General features: G+C 41.7%; 1 protein-coding gene across 1 annotated transcript in view; it reads right to left on the bottom strand.

Annotated features, from left to right (window-relative positions):
* The window catches only part of LOC126202882 (UDP-glycosyltransferase UGT5-like), a 126749-nt gene that overhangs the window by 65484 nt on the left and 42645 nt on the right, over nucleotides 1-18620 (bottom strand). The window contains exons 2-3 of the mRNA XM_049936940.1: nucleotides 14226-14481; nucleotides 7094-7674 (exon numbers count right to left, since the gene is read on the bottom strand). Of these exons, the coding sequence (XP_049792897.1) occupies nucleotides 7094-7674; nucleotides 14226-14481 (837 nt within the window). The remainder of the gene's footprint in view (nucleotides 1-7093; nucleotides 7675-14225; nucleotides 14482-18620) is intronic.

The following is an 18620-nucleotide window of genomic DNA, read 5'->3' as shown; positions in this document are numbered from 1 at the left end:
ATTTTCATGAATATTTTGATGTGTTATTGGATATTGGTTAATACTGTGTGATATAGTGAGATGATACATGATGATGAGCTTTTTCTTTATTGTGAATCTTGAGTTGCGACACATCATCATGAATTCGAGAGATACATGTAAACATAACTGGACATGTGTGAAGACTTACATATATTCAATTTTCTAGTCTGATTTCATGTTTATTCATCTGTCTGGCTGAAGGGATGTTTCTGTCCTTGTATGTTAATAAGGTAATATTGATCTCATTTCTGGTTGTCTTTCGGTCTGTACAACATGAGTGTATGCTATGAGGACAAATGTGGATTTTATATGAAATCAGTTTACTATCTTAACTATCAGGGGCAAACACTTAACTGTGTATGATGTACCTAGTGAGCATGAAGTTACTGCAGCTGAGATAGTGCATATTTAATTTTTTATTTTCTGTGCTGTTTCCTCAGTCCTTTGTATGAGAATCCATTTTTTATTATAAGTGTGTTTTGTGTGAGATTTGCGTGAAGAGGATGGCCATATGTGATATTTGTATGTATATTGATGTGATATTAGAGTAAAAATGAATCACTGTGGTTTGTGTGACGCATGATAAGTCTAAAATAAAGAATAATTGGGAATTAGATCTGATATGGGTTCTGTTTCAATGATGCTTATTTATATTATATAACAATTTCTTCAGACTGTGGTGGTGCTCATGTTTGCTTGAAAGATTATTTTGAAGTTAATTATGCGATCATTGTCATTGACAGGAGTTGGGCAGAAGCACAGAACATTATTTTGTGCTTATACTTGTTCTAGTGAGTTGATTTTTTATACATGCCAGTGTCTAAAAGAATAGGACTGTGCCTCAGTGTATTGATGTTTATGATGGTGATTTGATTGTTGGTACCTGAAGGAATAGGGCCGGGAACTGAGTTTTTTTGGTATTTTTCTGGTGTGAAGAGCACTGCAGTCTACTGTTGTTGCTTAAAAGAAATTAAAAGGACCAAGCATGGTTGATGAGAGCACTACGAGCAGTAGACGCTAGAACATATAGAAGTTTTGGTCGGTCCTGAAGGCATACTCAGATGGCTGATGCAGTTAAGATGACTGCTCGCATAAAGAAGGAAATCCAGAACTTCTCATGTGCTACTAATAAACCATATAGCCTCTGCAGGATCATTTGCACAGCATGCGAATGCATTTCATAATACTGTTAATATAATTCGGACGCCACCCGATAACTCTTTGCCATTTCAGATTTATCATCAGAGAAGCATTGTTAGAACTCAGACATTTGTATAATTTCAGTGTGCATCAATTCGTTTTTGATCAAGAAATCTAATTCACAGCACAATATGCAAAACAACACCTACAACCATTTCTTACTCCATCCCAGTTCTGCCTAAATAAAACTAGTAATTACTCTGAAGTGTTTGAATGCATTGCTTTTTCCTTTATCTGAACTGCCTTGTGTTAGAAAAATGCTTGTTTTCGTCATACAGTTGCCACATCGCATTTTTGTGGTGACAACAGGGAATAAAATGAAACTGTTTCATTGTTAAAAAAATATACAGTATTGAAAAATTGCCATAAGAGCTGAGCTTTAGGAATTGTTATAAAATATGTCATGTCAACAAATTAAAGTCCCAATGGATGAAACTCGTCTTTAACACAAGAACCTACATTGCCTTGATTTTCTTTCCTCTGTTAGTCACTTGTGTAACAACTACATCTACAACAGTTTAGCTACCCAAATGAATTGCAAGTTATTCAAAAGTTTTGGATTCGGTACATTTTTTCATGGTTTAAGTCTTTAAAATTCGCGTATGTGCACTATAATCACTGGTTGTTAGAGAGATCCACCCATCTTTAAAGTTGTATCAACCTTCCTTGGGTGCTATCACAGATAATCAATAGTGCATCTTTCTGTCTGTTCAGAGTTTACGACTATTTTGTGTGTGTACAGTTGCTTAAACTCGGGAAGCAAAAGCTTACCCCCACCCCGCCGCAGCAAGGCCCACCTTACAGACGCTCTTGGTCCTGCCTCTGAACCGCAAGTATGCTCGTTTCTCGAAACAGAACTTTAGACAGCCTCAAAGTTTCTCTCTGAGGCTTGATTGGCAAATACGGCTAGGGAACAAGTTCGTTTATTTCAGTCATGTGATGGGGAATAGTTTGGTTCGGATTTTGCAGTTATTTCAGTAAAATCCAGGTGCGATGCATGAATTTGTAACTGGGCTTTTTTCTGGACAAGAGTGACCATGTGTTTTCAACAGATTCATTAATAGCCTCTGTAGTCTCTTAACTTGCTAACTAATGCACATCATTTTGCGCCGTAAAAAAACAATGGACGAATGGAGTTCTTCGTAGTTTTCTAATTTCAGTTAGGTTCATAGTCCATGAGTGACAGACTCTTGCACTTTTATACAAATCCTGTACAGTTGTGAAAGATCCTAAGAGTATATTAGTTCAATCGCATTCAACGATTTCCCTGTAATGTTTGCATATGTTTTATGTTGACTTTATCATGGTTTCAAAGATATTTCCTTTGCCTATTGAATTAGTCCTTTGTGTGAGCACTCAACCAGGTGCAGTCAAGTCCGTTCAATGCAAGCAGATTATCTCCATTCAGAAACTCAGAGGGCTGTGGAGAGAAGAATTCTCATTTGTGTGGTGACTTTACGAAATGTAATGCATATTCGTGATTGACCATTTCTTTGTATGAGTGTGCAATCATGTGCAGGCAATTCAAAGGCCCCCATAGTGAATAGCTACTTTCAATAGTACAAATGATTTCGAGTGAAACGAAGCCCTAAATGCAAATAGGAATTTTCAGGAGTTGGAATTTACTGAATTTAACATAGCTTTTCTGGGAGAGTTGGGACTTAACTATTAAACTATGACCCGCCCGCTCCTGTCCTTGTTGGTCTCTGATATTGATGTGTATCGGTAGGAATTCCTGTAGCTTTCAAGGTGATTGATTGAACGAATTGTGATGCAGAATTATTCCGTTTCTGGAAACCCACGTAATCGGTATTCTAGTCTGCTTGTGAGCTGTTTCTGCTGATGCACCGGTGAAAGAACACTTCTTGCTACACCCAAGGGACCGATTTTTATTAACGTTCTTTTTGTGGAATATTTGAATTGTTTTGTGAAATTGTCAAGCTATAGAGATAGCATTAAATATAGCCATCTTTTTTATGCGTAATCTCTAGTTTGATCTCACCCTATGCTGCCTATCCTTATGCTCCCATTCTATCACCTTTCAACGATAGAAAATGCAAAACTTAGAAGGATTTCTCAGCTAAATTTCTGGGAGAGGTACACGACAGTAGCTGTTGAATTTTATTTCCTTGGCACATGAATCATTGCTACATGTTTACAGAGAAACGCTAGCGTTTCCTGTTGTACAATTTAAAACAATATATAACTGTTTATGTGTTTAATGAGGGAAATTGTAAAAGGGTATTGGACCAGTAGCAAACGAAACTGAAAACAAATGAAATGAGCAACCCTGTCACCCTTTCTTTTAAATAGAAACATGGCCAAGTCATATCCCCATATGTAAGTTTCCTCTGGATAAAACACATTTTTTACCTAGGTGGACAGTACTGAAAACCAGATGGATATTACTTAGATGTAGGTGGACAGTATTGAGACCTAGATGGGCAAGACAGTAATGAAATAAAGATGGGTAGAACTCTGGCCTAGATGGAGTAGTGAGATTCAGATGGGCAGTACTGGGAAGTAGATGGAATTTACTGATACCTAGGTGGACAGTTCTGAGACCTAAATGGAAAAACTGGGACATAGGAACAGTACTGAAATGTAGGTTGACAGTACTCTGAGATAGATAGAAAGCAGTGGGACTTACATGGGGAGTACTAGGACCTAGATGGAAAATACTGAGATCCAAATGGACAGCTTTGAGACCTGGTTGGAGAGAAATGAAACCTTGATGAATAGTACTGAGACCTTAATGGACAGCACTGAGACCTTAGTTGACAGTACTGAAAACATAGTTGACTGTACTGAGACCTTAGTCGACAGCACTGAGACCTTAGTCGACAATAGTGAGAACTTATTTGAAAGTACTGAGACATCCGTCATCAGTACTGAGACCATAGTTGACAGTACTGAGACTTCAGACAACAGAACTAAGACTTTGGTCGACAGTACTGAGACTTTTGTGGTCGCAGGTTCGAATCCTGCCTCGGGCACGGATGTGTGTGATGTCCTTAGGTTAGTTAGGTTTAATTAGTTCTAAGTTCTAGGCGACTGATGACCTCAGAAGTTAAGTCGCATAGTGCTCAGAGTCATTTGAACAATTTTTGAGATATAGATAGCTGTACCATATGTGCAATCTCATTGGAGGGAAATCTCTGAAGAGGATAAATAGACACGTAGTTCTTGAACAGCAGCAGCAGTCTTTAGTTGACCAGGGGCACTGGTCTCAATGATTGACTGATCTGGCTTCATAATATTAGCCAACAAGACCGTGCTCTGATAGTACCTCAAGTGACTGACAGCAAGGGAAAGCTACAGCCAGTATGTGGCACTGAATCTTAATGGCGATGTCATCTCGTGAGTAAAATATCTTGGAGGTAATATAGCCCTCCATACTGACCTCTGAGTGGGGACTATTGAGGAAGTTGTTGCTGCCAGGAGAGACAAAACTCGTGTTCAGTGAGTCAGGGCATGCAACTGTAGAATCCATAATGTTGTAGATACGTTAGAGAATTCGGAAAGGGAGATGAATAGGTTAAAGGTAGATATAGTGGTCATTAGTGAGTGCAGTGGCTGGAAGAAAAGGACTCCTGGTGAGCCCAGTGCAGGCTTATCAATAGAAAATCAAATACGTATGCTACAGAAGTAGGATTAATAATGAACAAGAAAAAAATTCGTGGGTAATCCACCATGAATATCATAGTAAACTCGTTATAGTAAAAAAGATAGATATAAAGCCAAAGCCCACCACATTACTACATTTTTGGATGCCCACTAGCTCTGCAGATGAGGAAGAGATAGAAAGAATACACATGAGATAAAATAAGTTATGCAAATAGCTAAGAGAGAAGAAAATTTAATTGTAATTTAGGAGAGGATTACAGTAATAAGCAGTGGATGAAGAGCAAAAATAGTCTGAGACCGTGGACTGAAAGCAGAAGCCAACTGGCGTAATTTTTCACCAAGCACCATTTTTTAATCAGTGCTAATACTTGGATTATAAATTGTAAAGAGGTGTTGCGTATGTAGGTGAGATGTGGAGAAGGGTTCACACAGATTACACAATGATAACACAGAGACATCAAATTTTAGACTACAAAACACTTTCAGAGTCATATGTAGACTGTGACCGTAATTTACAGGTAATGAACTCCACACCGAAACTGAAGAAATTGCAGAAAGGTAGGGAAATAAAATGGGGCCTGGATAAGTGTAAATAACCAGAGGTTGTTAATACTTTGAACGGGAGCACTGCGCAATGATTGACTGAAATAACACAATATGAGGCGAAAGAGTACTTTTGTTACGTAAAGTACTGGAGGCAGTGGAAAATAAAATAAGCGAAGGTCCAGTACCAATTCTTGGATAACGCACTTAGCACTAACTCAGAGGAAACGAGAAAATTGAAAAACGCAGCAAATGAAGCAGGTGAAAGGGATTACAGTCGTCCAACGAGGTTGACAGAAAGCACAAACCGCCAGAGTAGGAATGACCAGACGAGAAATGCAAGACTGTAGAAACAATTGCGATTATGCGAGACAGATCAGCGAATAAGGAAAAGAGAGATAAGAAGCAGCTATATGAATATCAAAAGCTCAGGTGGGAAGCCAGTAATAAACAAGGGCAGGGAAAGCTGAAACGTGGAAGGAATGTTTAGAGGGCCTATAAAAGGGAAACAAACTTGAAAACAATATTACAGAAAAAGAAGAGGAAGTAAATTAAGATGAGATACGAGATTTAATACTGAGAGAAGAATTTGACACAGCTCTGAAACACCCAAGTGGAAACGAGTCCTCTGGAGCACATGACATTCCATCAGTATTTTTCAGATCCTTGGGAGATCCTGGCTTGAAAAGCTATTCTACATTGTGTACGATATATCAGGCAGGCTAGAGATAACCAGAGCTGTGGCTTCTATGACCGCTGGAATGGCGTAGAGAGTAGTGGTGAAGACATGTCAGTCGTCGGAAGAATATACACTTATTGGATACACGGCTGTCTTCTTTCGCAGCTCCCGCAGGCATTCGAGCAAAAGGACACTAGCCGCGCCGTGTTGTCCCAACTCCTCTCTTCAGGCTTTCAGTTCAGTTATTTCTGCAGCATCTGTGAGCTGTAAAGCCACTTTTTCTCTTACTTCACTGCCCAGGGTCAAGGGTATGATGCTATGCTCCCCTCTCCGTGAAGCCACTCTTCTGCATCGTTACCTTGATCCTCTAATTTGGATGATGCGTGCAATTAAGCTGCTGTTATGCTTCAACTCTGCCGCTGGCGCCCTAGGGAAAACTTTTAAAAAATTTTCACATTCGCCCGAAATACTATTCTGGGGCGCAAGAAGGCAAAATACCCCGCGACTATAGGAAGAATGTAGTAATTCCTATTCCAAAGAAGGCAGGTGTTGACAGGTATAAACATCATGAAAAATCATTTTAATACGTCGTGTCTGCAAAACACTGACGCGAATTAATTACAGAACAGCGTAAATGCTGATAAAAGCCAAACTCGAGAATCAGTCGTAATTCTGGAGAAATATAGGAACATACGAGGCAACATTGACCCTACAACTCATCTTAGAATATAAGCTGAAGGAACGCAGATGTACATTAATAGCATTTGTTGGTTTAGAGAAAGCCTTTCACAATGTTGACTGGCCTGCAGTCTTAAGTCATGAAGGCAGTAGAGACAAAATAAAGGGAAAGATACATTATTTACAAGCAGACTACAGTTATCGGATCCATGATACGCAGAATAGCAGCTGAACTCCGTTCCATAGGTGGACCAATAATCTATTAGGCGGGTCACATAATGTTTTGGGCTCATCAATAAATTTTGTAGACAGTGCACTTTCAGATCATATAAAAAGAGGACTCACCTGTGGCAGCTTTTTCGGTGGACTGACATGCATCCCCCCAACTTCGACCATGGCAGGTACAAGCGGTTTCGGGTAGAACAAACTAAAGTGGCTGTTGGTGAGCACCATGGAAGTCCTCTTTTCCATCTCGAATAGACTCGGCATCTTCAGATCGGGCAAGTACTTCTGCACCAGGGCTTCCTGCCTGGGCATCATGTACATCTCGCGAATCACCTTACAAAACAATACGTACAAGGTGTTGTGCAATCTCTCGAAGAAAGTCATGTGATCGGTGTAAGTAAGAAACGTGTCAGGTACGTAAGAATATGGACTTGGATTTCCGACAATGTCACCTTGCCACGCACTCGGCGCGAACGTGGTGAATCCTATCACGGGAATATCGAATTTGTGTGCCAGGGGCAGGAAGCACTCGCAGAAGAATTCTTCCATGATCATGACGTCGAACTTGTCATCAGAGTTGAGCAGCCGCTTAAAGTTTTCATCTTGAAGGTAGACCTCGCACGAGTTTACTCCGTAGTTGACCAGCTCGACGAACATTTGAAAATCGTTTGTCTTTCCGAGATCAAATAAGCCTGACGTATCTGAAAATAAAGGAGAAAAAATAAATCCTTCATCGCTCTTGCTTGAATAAGTAGATGATCAGATATTTCACAGGTATTATTTTGGAAAGTAAATACAGGATGATTTGATACTATAGATCGGACATCCTTTTTTGACCTGTATACATACAGAGGAGATACTCAGTAATGTAGAGCATGTCATTATGCAAGAATAAATAATACATTTTTGAAAAAGATTTCAGCTGCACAGATACTGAAGGGTATGGTCTTCATCCGTATGGAATAAGTCAAAATATTTTAAACATATCTTCATTTAAGACGTAATAAGAAATCTGTCACAAAACATGTAAATGAATACTACACTTTGGTTTAAATCATAATTCTTGAGCTATTGTAGCCACGCATTATTAAACGAAAGAAAGAGTTTACAGCACTTGTTTGCATTGACCAAATTGCAAAACTGAAGATATTCTGAAATCAGATTTTATGTAACATATTACTTAATATTTTTAAAAGTATATACATATCAACTGGGTCATTTCCAACGGTCCAGGAGGAGCTGACCGCAAATTAATCTTTTAGGCTCCTCTTAAACTGAACATTATTGGTATGTTACTTAACTTTTTATAGTTGCTGGTAAGTTAATATAAACGCGTGTTCACATATACCGAGGAAAGCTATACAAGAAAATAAGTGTCTTTAAATTTCTTACTCCTAGTTTCGATTTCAGGAACCGAGTTGTTAGTCTGAAAAATAGATATTATTTACAACGAATTTCATTAAGAAATAAGTATATGTGATACACGCAGTGCTTCGATATGAACTCGAAAGATGGTATAATCTTTTTGCCTGTATAGGTAAGGAATGTTTTCCTTCGCATCCCACCAGGAGCGTGTGCCCTCACGCTGACTTAATGGCATTGCGCAAGAGCTCGCTCTAAGTCATCTACTACCGACAACAGCAGGATCACCTTTATAGGACGAGTGCTTCCAGTACTGTAGTAAGTGGATACTTTTAACATTTGCTGTAGCTGAATGTGATTTTGAGCAGTTGTGTGATTCTCTATTCTACCATCTTAGATGCTCGCGCGGATCTGGTGGAAGACGACCTGTCTGCTATCTGTGTCTACAGAATTCACGTGCAAGGCTGGATTAGTGAGAAGTAGTCATCGGAGCTTATTGGATTTATTTAATGAGCATCTTAGGGTGTAGACTGTATGAACAGTTATTAGTGGCTATCCGCTGTGTTGTGGTTACTTTAAAGAGTTTACCGGTTCCAACTTGCTACTTACTTTGCTAAATTTGCTTATGCCACAGTTATTATGGGTGGGTTGTCTAGTTCCGGTATGTCAGGTTTGAGCCCTGTTATTACTTTATGAATACAGTCTGTTCTGGCTGTGTGTAATTTGTTTTGTACTCACTATTAATATAAGTTTAGTTTTGCTATCTGTTATTTTAAGTTAACATATGCGAGCGTTGTTGCTTAAATTTTATTTCTGCATTCATTCACAGAACTAGTCTCAATTATCATAACTTAAGGTACATACACTATGTGATAAAAAGTATCCGGACACCTCCAAAAACGTACTTTTTTCATATTAGGTGTATTGTGCTGCCACCTACCGCCAGGTACTCTATATCAGCGGCCTCAGTAATCATTAGACATCGTGTGAGAGCAGAATGGAGCGCTCTGCCGAACTCACGGACTTCGAATGTGGTCAAGTGATTGGGTGTTACTTGTGTCGTACGTCTGTACACGATATTTCCATACTCCTAAACATCCCTAGGTCCACTGTTTCCGATGTGATAGTGAAGTGGAAACATGAAGGGACACGTACAGCACAAAAGCGTAAAGGCCGACTTCGTCTGTTGACTGACAGACCGCCGACAGTTGAAAAGGGACGTAATGCGTAATAGGCAGATATCTATCCAGACCATCACACAGGAATTCCAAACTGCATCAAGATCCACTGCAAGCACTGTGACAGTTAGGCGGGAGGTGAGAACGCTTGGATTTAATGGTCGAGCGGCTGCTCATAAGCCACACATCACGCCGGTAAATGCCAAACGATGCCTCGCTTGGTGTAAGGAGCGTAAGCGTCGGACGATTGAACAGTGGAAAAACGTTGTCTGGAGTGACGAATCACGGTACACAATGTGGCGCTCCGATGGCAGGGTGTGGGTATGGCGAATGCCCGGTGAACGTCACCTGTCGGCATGTGTAGAGCCAACAGTGAAATTCGGAGGCGGTGATGTTATGGTGTGGTCGTGTTTTTCATGGAGGGGGCTTGCACCCCTTGTTGTTTTGCGTGGCACTATCACAGCACAGGCCTACATTGACGTTTTAAGCACCTTCTTGCTTCCCACTGCTGAAGAGCAGTTGAGGGATGGCGATTGCATCCTTCAACACGATCGAGCAACTATTCTTAATCCACTGCCTGTGGCGGAGTGGTTGCACGACAATAACATCCCTGTAATAGACTGGCCTGCACAGAGACCTAACCGGAATCAAATAGAACACCTTTGGGATGTTTTGGAACGCCGACTTCGTGCCAGGCCTCACCGACCGACATCGATACCTCTCCTCAGTGCCGCACTCCGTGAAGAATGGGCTGCCATTCCCCAAGAAACCTTCCAGCACCTGACACAACGTTTGCCTGCGAGAGTTGAAGCTGTCATCAAGACTATATTGAATTCAGCATTACCGATGAAGGACGCCATGAACTTGTATGTCATTAAAAAAAATGGCTCTGAGCACTATGCGACTTAATTTCTGTGGTCATCAGTCGCCTAGAACTTAGAACTAATTAAACCTAACTAACCTAAGGAAAACATACACATCCATGCCCGAGGCAGGATTCGAACCTGCGACCGTAGTGGTCGCTCGGCTCCAGACGGTAGCGCCTAAGTCATTTTCAGCCAGGTGTCCGAATGCTTTTGATCACATAGTGTACATAGCTAAATTGTCTTTTGGCTGAGATTTGGTTTCTGCCTTATTCCATTATTGGCTCTTTGTTCCAGATTTCTTCTCTGTAATAATACGATCGCTACCTATTTATATGAGTTCAGATAACATTCCTCCGATTTACTTGTACGTTATGTTTCACAGCTGCTCTTTGCCTGTCGTGATCTGGTGTGCTTACGAGTGTTAACTAAAAGTTTTGTTGATGCTTGATGTATTACTCTGGAACATTTGTTAACTGTAATGTTTTTCTATTTGTTACAGAAGTACTTGAATCCATACTGTGCTTTATTGAATTTATACTAATACAGAACCACCACAGTGAGGTGAAACTCACCGCAATGTCACGATTTGAAATCTCATAAATACTGACCAAATTTGAAATACTAAATGTTAATTGCTCATTTTTCTTGGGTTGTTATAAGTATTACATTTATCTAATGTATGTAATTTCATGTATTAAAAATCATAACAATGGTTTGCATAACTTGTTAAATAAAATCGGTTTATCTTTTCTAGGTGACAAGTTACTTTTTTTGTGGTCTTGTACGATACCTCTCCCAACTGATAGCTTGCTGATGTTTTCAATATGAAGAAGGAGTAGTTAGTATCCCCAGTCCCTCGAACACGTCTCTGCTGGATGTTTCTCAGTTAACACCACAGATAATTCTTATTACACTCTTCTGGTCACGGAAAACTTTAGTCTGACTTGATGAGTTTCCCAAATGTGATCTCATATGGCACTAATCTAAAATTAGAATGTACGTAATTACAGTGTTAGCACTTTCTTATGTGACAGGAAACTGTCTTTGTCTGTTCTTTATTGTATCCCATGGTCTAGCAATAGCGTCTTTGGTTAGTAATGAAAGCATCCACGGTCGCGGATTCGCAACCCTCCTTCCCCCCCCCCCCCCTCCGCCCCGCCACTTAAATGTCGAATAATAATCAGTATTGGCGGCTAAAAACTTCCAGCATAAGAAGTCAGCCTCATTGTGCCAGTGGCCTTGTGAAAGACGGCGGAGGAGCGGAATGAGGTTCAGAACACTCCCTTGGCCTTGGGGTGAAAAACTGCCCCTAAGGGCGGAAGAATCAGTAATGATCAACGGTATGGTGATGCAGAAGGCAATAGACACCACTGCGATAAAGGCACATAATGTGTAACTACAGGACAAGTGGCTTGTAATTGAAAAAATGACGTAATGATATCTCCGTTGGGAAAAGATTCCGCAATTGTCCTCCATTCGATTCTCTGGGAGGGGACTGCCAAGGGCGAGATGACCATGAGAAAAAGACTGAGTAACCAACAAAAAGATAACGTTCTACGAGTCGGAGCGTTGAATGTCAGGAGCTTCAATGTGGTAGGGAAGCTAGAAAATCTGAAAAGGGAAATGCTAAGGCTCAATGTAGACATTGCGGGGGATAGTGGAGTGAAATTGAAGACAAGGATTTCTGGTCACACGAGTATAGGGTAATATCAGCAGCAGCAGAAATGGTATAACGGGAGTAGGATTCGTTATGAACAGGAAGGTAGGGCAGAGAGTGAGCTACTGCAAACAGTTCAGGGATAGGGTTGTTCTCATCACAATCGACAGCAGATCATCACTGACAATGATAGTTCATGTATACATCCGACGTCGGAAGCTGAAGATGAAGAAATAGAGAAAGTAGATGTGGATATGAACGGGTAACACATTACGTTAAAGGAGATGAAAATCTAACAGCCATAGGTGCCTGGAATGCGCTTGTAGGGGAATGAGAAGGAGAAAGGTTTACGGGAGAATATGGGCTTGGTACTAGTAATGAGAGAGGAGAAAGATTAGTTGTATTACGTAATAAATTTTTGCTAGAAATAGCGAATACTCTGTTCAACAATTACAAAAGGAGAAGGTACACTTGGAAAGTACCAGCAGACACCCGAAGATTTCAGTTAGATTACATCATGGTCAGACAGAGCTTGCGAATTCAGATACTGGATTGTAAGGTGTACCCAAGAGCAAATATAGATTTAGATATCAATTTAGCAGTGATGAAGAATAGGCCGAAGTTTAAGAGATTCCTCAGAAAATATCAATAAAAGAAGTGGGATACGGGAGAACTGAGGTGATTAAAATAACAAAAAAATTATATGATTTCTTCAGGAGAAAGGAATCATAAACTGATCAAGTCAGGAACGAGTGCGTCCCTCTCTGGCCCTTATGCAACCAGTTAGTCGGCTCGGCACTCATTGACAGAGTTGTTGGATGTCCTCTTGAGGGATATGGTTCCAAATTATGTCCAACTGGTGGGTTAGATAGTCAAAATTCCTAACTGGTCGGAGCGCCTTGCCCAGTTAGGCTGCAAACGCTCTCAACTGGGGGAGAGACCTGGCGACCTTGCTGAGCAAGTAGTTTGGCAAGCACGAAGACAAATCATAGAAATTCCGGCCGTTTGCGGGCGGGCATTATCTTGCTGAAAAGTAAGCCCAGGATGACTTGTCACGAAGGGCAAGAAAATGCTGGGTAGAGTACCATCGACATACTGCTGTGCTTTAAACGTGGCATGGATAACAACCAAACTAGTCCTGCTACGAAAGGAAATGGCAATCTAGACCATCACTCCTGGTTTTCGGGTTGTATGGCGGACAACGATCAGGTTGGTATCCCACCGCCGCCTTGGGCCTCTCCAGACACATCTTTGCTGGTCATCGGAGCTCAGGTCAAAGTGGGACTCATCATACTCCGGCCAGTGGGATTCCAGGCCATGATGACCAATAAAGGTGTATCTGGAAATGCCATGGACAGTGGTGGGATATCAACCTACCTACCATCCGTCATGGTGCCTGACAACCAGGAGTGATGATCTGGGTTGCCATTTCAGTACGTAGCAGGACCTCTTTGGTTGTTAACCGCGGCACCCTCACAACACAGCGCTGAGTCGACGGTATTCTACACCCCATTTCGTTGCCCTTTATAGCAAGCCATCCTGGGCTTACATTTCTGCAAGGTAATGACCTGCTGCCTTTGTGCTTGAAAAACCCTACCTTCACTTCCAAGGTCACTGGTTCTCTCCCCAAATTGAGAACGTTTAGATCATTATAGGCAGGGCGCTCGAAGCCGCTCGGGATTTTGCCATATTCGACAGAATTTGGCACGACATCCCTCAGGACATCCAACAACTCTCTCGATCAGTCCAAGGGCATAAGAGCAACCTGCACCTACATAGTAAACAAGAGACCCACGTTCGATTCCCGGCCTTGGTACAAATTTTCACTTGCCGATCAATCTATATACATAAAGTCATATCTGTATGACACCTGTAAAGTCTCTGAACTAGTGTCATTTTGTTATCGACTTGCCCAATTTGTGAATCTCTTTCGCTTGAATAAATCATCAATTTTTTGTGAAATTGTAATCATTTGTTTGTCTGTACAGGCACATCACATCTACCGATTTTCGCCCCATTCGGATAACTCCTTCGTTGTTCGTCGTTTCCTTTCTTTTCTTTTTGTCTTTGCGTATTTATAACAGCTGTGAAAGCACAGTGAAGAATATTCAAAAAAAATTTTTTGTTTATAATTTTACATGGTTGATCCCACCTGGGTAGATATTTACGCTCTATGACAGCATACTCACGGCCAAAGAAGTGTATGAGGTTGGGTAAGGGGACGTCGGTCCAGTTGGTGGGTGGCCCCTGTCCAGAGAAGGGCGTGACGGCAGTGATGTGGTGACCTTGCGCGTGAAGGCCCATGGCTATGGCACGCCCCAGGTTCCAGTGGCTGCGTGCCCCCATAGGGAACACCACCAGCACGTTCGCCGCACGTGCATAGTCCGGCAGGCGCATTAGCAGCAACAGCACGGCTACCACAGCCTTTGTTTGACTTGGCGCCATCTGCGAAGGTAACCACAACAGAATCAGAACAGTCCGAGATGCAAGGGAAGGTATCAGCTACCAATGTGCGAAAGTACATCAGAGAGTTGAGCAACAATATACACTTTTTCGAGTAGAAGCAGTATTTGTTACGTTTTCAGAAAATGTACTGTTAGAGTACACCATATTTCATGGTAATGCTTCTCATAAAAGAGTTGGTAAACTACATGGAACCTGGCCACTCAAACCCTAGCGAAGCCCATAAAATCACTGGGCTTCATTAAGAAAATAAAAACAGGAAAAGATATAGATAATTCTTGTCTGGATTTTTATCGAGCCGCCTTAGACCCAGGAGGCAATATAGTAATTTTAAAATTAAGAGTATGTAACAGTCTACAGAACGTTCTGAAATTATTTGTTCAAATTAATACAGAAGAATACAGAAGGTAGAGAACATCAAAACAAATATACTTACAAGGGAACCTCCCCATCGCACCCCCCTCAGATTTAGTTATAAGTTGGCACAGTGGATAGGCTTTGAAAAACTGAACACAGATAAATCGAGAAAACAGGAAGAAGTTGTATGGAACTATGAAAAAAATAGCAAAATATACGAACTGAGTAGTCCATGCGCAAGATAGGCAACATCAAGGATAGTGTAAGCTCATGGACGCCGTGGTCCCGTGGTTAGGGTGAGCAGCTGCGGAACGGGAGGTCCTTGGTTCAAGTCTTTCCTCGGGTGAAAAGTTTAATTTTTTATTTTCAGACAATTATTATCTGTCCGTCAGTGTCAATTATCAATGTTCAGGCACTCACACATAATCAACTTCGCTCTCCAAAATTCCAGGACATGTTCAGATTTGCTTGGACATATGCAGCATTCGACGGTCTACACACGGAAAAATTTGAAAACGTTAAAAACATATGTTTTGACAGAGCACAGGGAAAACGGTGCGACTGTGAAACTGTTGCATTCATTTGTTGCAGTTTATGTGACAAACTCTTATCTTTTCATCCACAAGAAAATCTAAATCGGGTAAGGTACAAGAATCTTTTTACCCATTTGCCAAGAGTACAAGTTAGGTGGGTCGACAACGTATTCCTGTCATGTGACGCACATGCCGTCACCAGTGTCGTATAGAATATATCAGACGTGTTTTCCTGTGGAGGAATCGGTTGACCTATGACCTTGTGATCAAATATGTTTTCGGTTTCCATTGGAGAGGCACGTCCTTTCGTCTACTAATCGCACGTTTTTGCGGTGCGGTCGCAAAACACAGACACTAAACTTATTACAGTGAACAGAGTCGTCAATGAAAGGACGGACAGATCATAACTTTGCGAAAATAAAGAAAGTAAACTTTTCTCTAGAGGGAAAACTTGAACGAAGGACCTCTCGTTCCGCAGCTGCTCACGCTAACCACGGGACCACGGCGCTCCTGTGCTGCTACTGTCCTTGATGTTGCCTATCTTGCACATGCACTCCTCAGTTTGTATATTTTGCTTATTTTTTTCATAGTTCCACACAACTTCTTCCTGTTTTCTCGATTGATCTGTGTTCAGTTTTACAAGGCCTCTCCACAGTGCCAACTTATAACTAAATCTGAGAGGGGTGCGATGGGGAGGTTCTCTTGTTAGTTATGTTACTTATGGTACATGACGGCAGTTTCTGATGCTAGGGACGATCAACAAAGAAGGTATTTTAACTCCTCGAATGCCCGACCATTGGACTGTATGCATGTAGTGCATCGTTGGATCATTGACTGTTGTGTCCATTTGAAAAGTCCTGGCATGTCTGCAATGGTAGCAGCAGCGACAGCATTTCTAACGACGAGGTCTTCTTCTGTTTCCACAACGGTTTCAAAAATGGCTCTGAGCACTATGGGACTTAACTTCTGAGGTCATCAGTCGCCTAGAACTTAGAACTAATTAAACCTAACTAACCTAAGGACATCACACACATCCATGCCCGAGGCAGGATTCGAACCTGCGACCGTAGCGGTCACGCGGTTCCAGATTGAAGCGCCTAGAACCGCACGGCCACACCGGCCGGCACAACGGTTTCACACACCAGCTACTGTGTATACCCTCAGACGAAGGAATCCAGACACTTGAGCTCAGATGATGTAAGTATCCAGGCCACGGGGCCAACTGCGCGGATCCCTCAATTACCGGAGGTGGCTCTCAAACGACTTCTCACAGCAATGTTTCAATGGGCTGAGGTCGCATCGTGCTGGTAGTACATCCCTTATCTAACATTACAACCTCCAGGAGCTCTGGCAACACATGTTCCATGCAGATGCGATATCTCGTCCATTGAAGCGGAATGGAAGAATATATGTTCCAATCAGTCTATCACTGAAATTGCCGGCTCACACACTAACATCGAATCGCTTTAATGAGCATGACGTGGAGTACCTCGTGGATTCACATGTGCCGAAACGTCCGCAACTCGTGGTCGTGCGGTAGCGTTCTCGCTTCCCACGCCCGGGTTCCCGGGTTCGATTCCCGTCGGGGTAAGGGATTTTCTCTGCCTCGTGATGACTGGGTGTTGTGTGAAGTCCTTAGGTTAGTTAGGTTTAAGTAGTTCTAAGTTCTAGGGGACTGATGACCATAGATGTTAAGTCCCATAGTGTTCAGAGCCATTTGAACCATTTTTTTGTGCCGAAACATGCCACTTGTGCATGGTAAGGATGGAAGGATAAGGAAGCTTGAGGGGGTAACGCAGAGTAGTAATGTCATTTTCGTTTGATTACATTTATTCAAATTTCAAATAACAAGTAGTATTGCCGCGCTGGGTAGCTGCGCGGTCTAGTGCGCCTTGCCACTGGTTCGCCCCCCCCCCCCCCCTCCCCCCCCCCCACCCAACCCCCGTCGGACATGGGTGTGTGTTGCTCTTAGCGCAAGTTAGTTTAAGCTAGATTAAGTAGTGTGTAAGCTTAGGGACCAATGACCTCAGCAGTTTGGCCCCATCGGGTCTTACCACAAATTTCCAATTTCCAAATAATATTAAACACATTAATGATCAGAGTCCCTCTTAACAAACAACAACCAAACGGCAAATATGTCAAAATGTACAACAGAAATACACACACAGTAAAAAACAGTAGCATTTCTCATTAATCAAATGGCAAAAATGAGGTCTTGGAGCTGTTCCCACATTCAGTGTGCACGCTGCCAATCTGTGTTGGAAACCGTAAAACTGCTACAGTTTATACTAAAATCAGTAATTTCATAAAAGGCAACAAGTTATTTCATAGTAACATTAACAGTTCCTTATATCAAGAAGACAAGCGAATATACTGTTAAAGCAGAATAATTCTCCCCCTTTTTTTATAAAACAAAATTTTTAAATAAATGACGCTTAAGTGCCTCTAGAAGATACAAGGTGAAAGGTTTAAAGAAATACCTTCAAATAAACTATGAATCAATAATGGTTGAGAAATTTTCAAATGTGTGTGAAATCTTATGGGACTTAACTAATAAGGTCATCGGTCCGTAAGCTTACACACTACTAAACCTAAATTATCCTAAGGACAAACACACACACACACACCTATGCCCGAGGGAGGACTCGAACCTCCGCCGGGACCAGCCGCACAGTCCATGACTGCACCGCCTGAGACCGCTCCGCTAATCCCGCGCGGCATAATGGCTGAGAGAAATAGCTGGTACAGTACAGTTACTTACATCTAAACCTCTAGTCAGCAAGATGTTGTGAGGGAAAGGGTACAATTTTGAATAAGAATATAGGGCGTAAAACACACAAGAGAAGTTGCTCATTCCAACAGACGGTCTGAATTACTGTGCTTAAGCCAATCCCCCGCGCCACGAGACAAGTTGAAAAAGAACAAGGAGGCACGTAACCTCAACAGGACCGCGTGCCCGGGACGTGTAGAGTTGTTGGTCGCAAGCTGAGGCGAGTTCCTGATAACAAAAGGCACTAAATAAGTGAGGGTCAAAGAAGTGGTTTAACAATAATTACAAATGAAGCCGTTACAAGAACGAAACAAAGAGTAGCAACTTTAAATCTCGTAAAAAAGATCTCTATAAAGAAAAGAGAACATGAGAATTACAGGCAGTCTCAAGCTTTAATCAATTGGCTAGTTATAATTGTAATAAGAGGCTCAGCGATAACTACAGCCGAATACTATCAGGTC

Source organism: Schistocerca nitens, chromosome 9 (assembly GCF_023898315.1).
Source record: "Schistocerca nitens isolate TAMUIC-IGC-003100 chromosome 9, iqSchNite1.1, whole genome shotgun sequence".
Classification (NCBI taxonomy): Eukaryota; Metazoa; Arthropoda; class Insecta; order Orthoptera; family Acrididae; genus Schistocerca; species Schistocerca nitens.
Note: the sequence above shows the minus strand (reverse complement) of the source record. Positions and strands in the feature narration are given on the sequence as shown.